Source organism: Pundamilia nyererei, unplaced genomic scaffold (genome assembly GCF_000239375.1).
Source record: "Pundamilia nyererei isolate P.nyererei 1_Seehausen unplaced genomic scaffold, PunNye1.0 scaffold00006, whole genome shotgun sequence".
NCBI lineage: Eukaryota > Metazoa > Chordata > Actinopteri > Cichliformes > Cichlidae > Pundamilia > Pundamilia nyererei.
In genome coordinates this window covers 3,452,139-3,461,032 of record NW_005187407.1, presented here as the reverse complement: position 1 = coordinate 3,461,032, position 8,894 = coordinate 3,452,139, and the positions used below count along the sequence as shown (strand labels likewise).

The following is an 8,894-nucleotide window of genomic DNA, read 5'->3' as shown; positions in this document are numbered from 1 at the left end:
ACACATTTTTTGTTTTAACAAAGTCATCTTTTTTATGTTTTTACAGGCCTGGAGAGGAAGCTAAAGGCTTCAGATGAAAAGAACGGGCAGCTTTCAAAAGACAAAAACAAGCTGGAAAATGATATCTCTGATATGATGAAGGCATCAGGTGATAGTTCTGTACAGCTGACCAAAATGAATGAAGAACTCATACAGAAAGAAAGGTACCACACTTTAATTTTCCATCATTAAATATGACCTGATTACAATGTTTACTCAGAAAGAGTCGGATACTTGTTTTTCTTTTGTTTTAGTCCATGTAATTTGTAATTTATCCGACTGCTCACTGCACATCCTCCTTTTCTTTTGTCATCACACAGGAGGCTAGAGGAGTTACAAAATCATCTAGCAGAGGAGAAGGAGAAGGTGGCACGCTTAAATGAACAACTCCAACAAGAAGCGTCCCACAAAGAGCACGAGCTCAAAGAGACTAGAGAGGCACATCAGACTGAAATAAATACCCTTCAGGAGAACATCACTACTTTGGTTAGTCACAAAAAATATGTTTTGATGTATTTTTTGAGTACATATGTTGAGCTAGCATTTTCAATGCACACATCTATTTTTAGAAATGCTCACAGCATCTTTATTTCACTAACCACAAAACACTTCATTTAACGTCAGAGCGGTTAACTTATGGCAGGAATTAATCAGCCTGTTCACTGGTGAACTCCTAACTGCAAAAAAATCTTGCTCTACAAACCTTTTTCTTTTCTTTTCTTTTTTTTTAAACTGACCCTGAGCCTTTGGTTAACTTGAATCCTTTTATAAAGTAACATACTACTTATTACTCGATGTAAATTATTCCGTTAAAAACATATTCTTTTGACATGAGCTGCATCAAAACAAGGCAACAAAAATTTTATTGTTGTGTCCCTTTCTTGTTCCCTGTTCTTTAGGAGAAGACTGTTAAACAGGGTGAGACCTTGGTTGAGGAGCTCAAGGCCTCACAGGAGAAATCCCTCTCTCAGGTGTCTGAGCTCCATGCAAAGGAATTTGAAACACTGCAGAGTCAGGTTGACAAGTTTAAGCAGGAACTCTCCTCCTCCAAGGACAAAACCCAAGAACTAGAGAAGATGGTGTCTGAACTGCAGCCATACAAAGAGCAGGCCCAGGTAAGTGCAAACACCTTCTGGTGCATTTTTATTTTTGGCAATTTGGTAGCCTCAAACATTAAAATGGTTGAAACGGAAACGATGAGGAAGATGTATTTAACTGTTTTGGGTTTTTCGTTGTTGTTGTTTATTTACGTTTTGCCATACACATTATTTGTTTTGAGTTGCTAATTTTCCCCTCACATTACAGTTAATAACAAGCCCTACAATCAAAGGCACCATGGGTTGCATGCTTGCAGGGGTAGCGCTTATAAAATTCTGTCTGTATTTATAGATGGTTTATACTTATTAGTGGAAAAACATTCACATAAAGAGAAACGATTAGTTTTAAATGCTGTGCACATGGATCGCATGTTCACCACCTGACGATATAATTGATGCAAGACAAAATACAACTCCACAACATTACTAGCGCAAAAAAAAACAAACCCATCCATTTATTTTCAATTAAACAAGCAGCTGTTTTTTTTATATGCATTAAAGCTATATAAACATTTAACAGTGCAAATGCAAATTCCTTGCTGAAAGTTTAACCAAAAGGCATTTCCAGTAGAAATGGGCTGACATATCCTGAGCATAACCATGTATAATATCCACTGAAGTTAAAAAGAGGTGCTTTGCAACATTATACTGCAGTGTGCCAAATAAAAAAGTCAAATATGTATTTTTCGGACCATAAGGTGCACGGGATTATAAGGCACATTAAGCGAAACAAAGCAGTCAGATAATCAAACTTTATTCAACTCATTCTTCTTGCTTCCTCCACTTCTGTACCAGTGATTCATTAATGCTGTATTCTATCACAGCTGCTCTACCATGTTGTTGCAGTATATTAATGACTAACCTCGTATTGTGGGAGGATTATCTCAGTTGTTCTCCTGACTGAAGTTTGGCCTGTTTACAGCATCCTGCCGTGCAATTGCATTTGTCCCTAACCACCAGGAACCCTCACGTTAACTTTTATCGAGGGGAAAAGTGTTAGCGTTCTGTTTATGTTATGCTAACATAGCTGTGTCACTAGTGATCACGTAGCACATCATTATATACCAGCTAGCCCAACTTCAGTAACCCTACAAACGTCACTGCTGTTTAGTTTCCTGTCTTCATTTATGTTGGAAGTGATAGCAGAGCTGTACGTTTGATTATTTTTCAGAAATCTCTCAGTCAGAACATGCTATATCATGCTTAGGTAACTAGCGAGCTAACTTCTGCTAGCTTCCTGCTAACTTCTAACTCCGTTAAATGTAATAAATTCTGTGTCATCAATCATATCTTGATTGCTTCATCTTAGATGCACTGTTCAAGTCGTATTCAAAGAAAGCAGAAGTGAAAATGTTCTGCCTCTTATTTATATATGCATATCTTTTGAAAATCATTGTGGTGTAAGCTCTGGTTTGATCTTTTGCCATTTTTGATGCTTCTGCAGCTTAACCTTTCCATTTGCACATGACTGATATCCATATCTGCTTGGTTTATTTTGTATTCATTCATTCCTTGCGTTGGGTATTCCCCTCCCCTTTTTTCTGTCATCTTTTGTTTTCCCAGTGTTTTTCTGCTGAGCTTGACTCCTACAAGCATGACGTTGAACAGTTGTCGAAAAAACTGGAAAAGCAAAACCTAGATCTGGAAAATATGTATAAGGAAAGTGAGGATTTTAAGGCTGAGAAAGGCAAACTGGAGAAGCAGCTTTCAGATGTTCAGGCTAAGCTTTCTGCCCTTGAGATTATTCACCAGGAACTTTCAGTCCAGAATAAAGAACTACTTACAACCAGAGAAAAGCTAACAAAACGCCAAGAGGAACTGCTCGCCACTAAGAAGCATTCAGATGTTTCAATGAATGAGGAACTCGACAAGCTCAAAAGCCGTCTTCTAGAAGCACAGACTGAAATCAAAGATCTGAAGCAAAGTAAAAGTGAATATCTGGCTCAAATTGAGGAGCTTCAAAGACAAAATGCAGAGAAGAATGATTCTATCCGAAAGCATCAACAGGACATTGAGCAAATACAAGCGAAAAAGAAGCAGCTACTTGAGGATTATGAAAAAGTCTGCAAGGAGAGAAACCGGCTTGAAGAGGACCTTAATGAAAGCAAGTCAAGGCTGACGTGTGAGAAGGACAATCTGATTTTGGAGAGAGATTCTGCTAGAAATGCTAAAAAGTCTCTTGATGCTAAGAATGCTGAGTTGCAGGCAAAACTGAAATCCTTGAACTTAGAAAAAGAAGATCTCACAATCAAGAACACCCAGCTCCAAGCCCTAGCAGAAACGCTGACAAAAGAGAAGGCAGAGATGTCCTCTGAAATCAGTGCAGTTGTGGAGGACAAAAAGAGCCTTCAGACTGTGAAGGAGGAGCTCCAGAATAAGCTTAGTATTACAAAGAAAAACATGGAGAGCTATATCCGTGAATGTGAAGAACTTAAAATCTCAAAAATGAGCTTGGCCCAGATGCTTGAAGAATTCAAGACAAGCAGTCAAGTGACTGATTCTGAAAGGATTCACTTGCTACAGGAGAAGGAAGACCTTCTTGCAATCCAAAGACAAACCTCTAACAAGAAAGAAGAGCTTCTCAGAGAGATACAAGAATTAAAGGAAAAGCTTCAAGTATCAACAGAACAGCTGACCCAGACCAGAGAGAAATTTGAAGAAACGTTAGCATCTGTTGAGCAAGAGAAGCAAGCGCTTCGTCTTCAGAATTCTGAAACGGAGATGGCTCTCCATGCTTTACAAAAAGAGAAGATGAGCCTGGATTCAGCGCTGGAGCAGCAGAACATGGACTATGAGCGTTTGGCTGGGGAGAAGGAAGAGTTAGAAGAGAAGCACACAAAGGCCGTATCTGACAAAAGTGCTCTTTCTCTCGAACGTGATAAGCTAGCTAATGATATCCGAACAATCAGTGACCAACTGGATAGTTGCTCCAGAACTAATGTTAACCTTATTCAGGAGAAGAATCACTTATCAACAGTGCTGAAGGAAACCGAACTGCAAAAAAAAGAGTTTGAAGCCAAGTTGACTTCTTTGAAACTGGAAAAGACTGACCTGCAAAATGAACTGAAGAAAAAGTCCTCTGATAATGAAATGCTTAAAAAGAGCAAAGCTGAACTCAGTGAAGAGCACAGTAAACTAAAACTGAATTTTGAGAAGGCTAACTCTGAGCTTGTTAATCAGGTAGAGAAACTGACAGAAGAACACAAACATCTTCATTCCTTACAGACTGAAGCAGAGAGAAAAGTGCTGTCCTTGCAGAAGGAGAACCAGGAGCTAGTTCAGGAGATCCAGGAGTTGAAAAGTCAGATTAATTCAGTCTCCGATGCCAAGCGCGTACTTGAGACCCAGCTGCAGACTGAATCTAATGAGCGCAGTAAAACGGTGTCTGACCACGATCTTCTTTCCAAGCAAATTGAAGAACTACAGAGAGCTTTGTCCAAAGTTGCTCAGGAAAAAGAAGAGCTTTCATACAACTTCAGCAATGCTGAGGAGCAAAAGAAGGCCTTCATGGTGGATGTGGAGGCTTTGAAGGCACAACTGAAGCGCCAAGAGCAAGAAAATTCACAGTTAACAGAAGATAAAGACCAGTTACTATCGAAGCTGGAGGAGCTGGGCAGACAGATGATCTCACTGACCACAGAGAAGGATGAGCTGTTAGCCAGCCAGTGTAAACTAGAGCAGGGGATTTCTTCCCTCCAGACGGACCAGGAGAACTGGCTTGCAGAGCAATCAAAACTTCTTGAAGAGTTGAAGTGTTTGCAGGTTAGTCAGGAAAAACTACAGGTTGATGTTAAGGTCCTACAGACAGACAAAGAAACTTTGGAAAAGCAATATCAAGATGCTGTAGCCGAGGTATCTGCTTCCACTGCTGTAAAAGAAAAAATTTCCTCCAGCATCGCACATTTAACAGCTCAGAAGGATGCCCTCCAGGTGGAGAGGGATGAAGCCACCCAGCAAGTCAGGAAACTGGAATCACAGCTAAAAAATGCCATTTCTAAGCAACTTGAGGTATTTGTCCTCCTGTAGAAATCACTGATTAACACATGTTAGAACGGCTGGGGCTATGTCACCCTCTCACTGCATGCCTGCTGGTTTGTCGCACTGTCCCTCTGCTCTTTATGTCTTAACACTTTCCATTTACTAACCAGTGTTTACCTCTTTTAGCTCCCAGCCTTAGCCTGTGGGTTTATAACGTGATCTGATGTTGGGCAAAAATTCCTGTTGATCATATGGTTATGTAGGTGTCAGGTGATCTGGGTCCTGCTCAATGATAAGTGAGAAATGCCATAATTTAAATAGTTGACTGTCTCTTCCACAAGACAATCAGCTGTCAGTGTCCGTTCTGAGGCCACAGGATTTAAGTCTTTATGTAGTAATTATGTTTCCTCATTGTGAAATCTTCATGTTGTTCATTTTTAGGCACAGTTGGATTGCAAAAACCTGAGGTCTGATAATTGTCGAGCTATTTGAGGAAATAAATTTAACATGTAGTTAATTACATTTTTTTTTAAATTGCTGTCAAAACAAATCATGCATTACAAGTAGTTAAATCTGATCTGCACATTTCTAATTCTATTGTTTTGGTTAAAGTAATTTGGTGTCCTAACCAACAATCTGCTGCTTTTAATTTCAATCTGCTCTGATCATTTGCCATTTAGGCTGCAGAGGCCTCTGGCAAGACAGCCGAGGCTCTCGAACAGCTGACAAAACAGAAGGCCGTGTTGATGCAGCAGAAGAATGAAGTCCAGTCTTTGCTGGACGAGCTGCAGACGTCCAAGCAGGAGTTGGAAACACAGGTAAAAGATGGGATTTTGAAGAGAAACTTCTAATAATGTGGCTTTTTGTATAAAGTGATGTGAAAGTGATGGTGTGAAGTAAAAATCTTCTGATTGTATTTATCTCCACCTTTTGTTGTTTGTTTGTTTGTTTGTTTTTTAAAGCTGGAAAGGCTGAAGAAAGAGAACTCCAAGTATCAAGAGGACCTTAATGTATCCAAAGAACAGCTTTGCACTGAAACTCAGAGGAGCAAAGGTTTATGCCAGGAAATGTGAGTACATCCTCATCCTCAACTGTTTTCTGTTACAGAAACATATCATATTCATATTTTCAATCAACTAAATAGCATATTATTGTAAAGATATGAAAAGCCAGTGTATGGTCTGTTTGAGTTGAAAAATTACTTGGATGAGTTGAACAACAATATTTTTCTCCAGTGAGGAGCTTAAAGAAGCGGTCTCTGTGAAGTCGCAGTCCCTGCAGACGCTCCAAGATGAGAAAAACAGACTGACTGAGGAGCTCGATGATAAACACAGAGACCAGAGTGATGTTGTAAAGGTTTAAACTTTATTCTTTGGATACAGAGACCCACATGCTTCTGATTTTTAAATTCAACTGACAGTGACTGAATATTAACTGTTTTGTGTGTTTTTTTCCCTTTGCCAGCTTAAGGATGAGCACTCAAAGCTCAAAAAACAGTTGGAAGAATTGAAGCAAAGGTAAAATTATTCACACCTGCATTACGTGATTCACGCAAAGTGGACCTCATATGTTTTTTATAATCAGACCACTTACAAATATGTAGTAAACATCACTTGATGATTCTTGCTTTTGCAGGAAAAGTTTAAAAAAATCTTCTACTTAATTTGATATTTCTTTACACTTCCCTCATATACACCTTTTACCAGAAATGTATGTAGACTCTGGTTTGTACAGCTTGTGATTGACTAAATCCGCACTAATATTAATAATAGTATCATTTGAATATTCAGAGAAACAACATTGCTATAATCTTGCTGCATAACCTTTTAATATCCACCCTCATATTACTGATATGACAGATGCATTTGAGAGGTGGCGCCCAGCCACCAGGTTCAAAACAAGCCTAGATGCAGCCAGTGACAGAAAGTAAAATATTAAAATTCAAATAGTAGCCGAATTAGCTTCTTTTTTTCTTTCTTTTTTTTTTTGTCAGACAGACAACTGAGGAAATCTATTGTTTCACAGTGGCAGATAATGATTGATTTGAAGTGTTGGTCATTGAAAGCTCCTTTAGTAGAGTGCAAGATAAAAATGTGGTGCTGGGAATGAGGAGGTCCACTTTAAAGCCTTTTATAAACAGCATAAGCACGAATGACTTCAGCTACTAAACATCTGAACTGATGAATAAGTGAATATGCTCTTCCTTTCCTTTAAAGCCTGCCAAATAATGCCTTCAGGTACTTAATGCTTTTTAATATTACTCCATGTCAGTCATGTCACAGCATAAATATACATTCACTGGCCAATTCATTAGTTACAAACTGAGCATCAGAATGAGGAAGAAAGGTGTTTTAAGTGACTTTGAACATGGTATGGTTGTTGGTCTGAGTATTTAAAAAAACAAAACAAACAAAAAAAACCTGCTGTTCTGCTGTGATTTTTCTCACCCAGCCATCTCTATAAGATTGATTTTTTTTTTTTTTTTTTAAACAAAAAGGGAAAATATCCAATTAGCAGCAATTCTCCGATGAAAATTCCTTGTTTCTTCCAGAGGAGAAAGACCACACAGCTTTAAGATGATGGAAGGGTAACAGTAATTCAAATAACTATTTGCTACAAGCAAGGTATGCAGAAGAGTGCCTCTGAACACGTCGAACCTTGAAGCTGATGGTCTACAGCAGCACAATAATAATAATAATGGATTGCATTTATATAGCGCTTTTCGGGACCCCTCAAAGCGCTTTACAATACCACTATTCAGTCACTCTCACATTCATACACTGGTGAAGGCAAACTACAGTTGTAGCCACAGCTGCCCTGTGACCTTCCGATTACAAGTGAATGACACTAGGTGTCACTCTGGTCAGCTAAGAACGGGAAACTGAGAAAACTTGCACGGACTCAACAAAATTAGACAATAGAACAGGGGTGTCAAACTCAAATACACAGTGGGCCAAAATTCAAAACTGGAACAAAGTCGCGGGCTAGCATTAATATTTATTAAAAAAAAATTCTTCCTCCAGATATAGGAATGAATCTTTTCTTATGGACTCAAATAAGTTTTGCTGGAAAACTGAATATGGAACAAGCAAAGCTTAATATTAAACAATATATATATTAGCTATATAATACCAGTAGGCCAGCTCTAATAGTAATTTGGCCCGCGGGCCAGAGTTTGACACATATGCAATAGAAGGTGGGAAAAACACTGCTTGGTCTGAGTCTGAATTTCTGCTGGAAAAATTCAGAATGTAGGATCAGAATTTGGTGCAAAAATCATAAAAACATGGATCCATCCTGCCTTGCATCAGCAGTTCAGTTTGGTGACTGTGGCGTAATGGTGTGGAGGATATTTTCTCGGCACACTTTGGGCCCCTTGCTACCAAGTGGGCATCGTTTAAACACCACAGCCTGTCTGAGTGTTGTTGCTGACCATGTGCATCACTTTATGACCACAGTGTACCAGTTTACTGATGGCTGCTTTCAGTGTGACAGCACCATGTCACAATACTCAAATAATCTCCAACTGCTTTCTTGAACATGACAGTGAGCTGCTTTTGGATGTGGTGGGAAAGAGATTAGCATCATAGATGTGCAGCCACACATATTCCAGGCACATTTTGAATATGTACCACTAAGAATTAACACAGCTTTGAAGACACAAGGGAGTCCAACCTGGTACTAGCAAGGTGTGCCTAATGAACTGGCTTGTGAGTGTATATTGACCACATTTCTATAAACCTGTACAAGACACTAATGCTTGTAATTTATCCTACAGCT

At 39.0% G+C, this 8,894-nt stretch overlaps 1 protein-coding gene across 4 annotated transcripts in view; it reads left to right on the top strand.

Annotated features, from left to right (window-relative positions):
- Nucleotides 1-7,448, top strand: part of clip1a (CAP-GLY domain containing linker protein 1a) — a 19,912-nt gene extending 12,464 nt beyond the window's left edge. For 3 of the 4 annotated variants that reach the window (XM_005722097.1, XM_005722096.1, XM_013914771.1), the window contains 9 exons: nucleotides 47-203; nucleotides 360-525; nucleotides 939-1,154; nucleotides 2,700-5,144; nucleotides 5,795-5,932; nucleotides 6,077-6,183; nucleotides 6,350-6,470; nucleotides 6,579-6,631; nucleotides 7,331-7,448. In XM_005722097.1, the coding sequence (XP_005722154.1) occupies nucleotides 47-203; nucleotides 360-525; nucleotides 939-1,154; nucleotides 2,700-5,144; nucleotides 5,795-5,932; nucleotides 6,077-6,183; nucleotides 6,350-6,470; nucleotides 6,579-6,631; nucleotides 7,331-7,439 (3,512 nt within the window). In that variant the 3' untranslated portion in view covers nucleotides 7,440-7,448. The remainder of the gene's footprint in view (nucleotides 1-46; nucleotides 204-359; nucleotides 526-938; nucleotides 1,155-2,699; nucleotides 5,145-5,794; nucleotides 5,933-6,076; nucleotides 6,184-6,349; nucleotides 6,471-6,578; nucleotides 6,632-7,330) is intronic. The other variant, XM_013914773.1, reaches the window with a different exon arrangement.
- The last annotated feature ends 1,446 nt before the right edge of the window (nucleotides 7,449-8,894 follow it).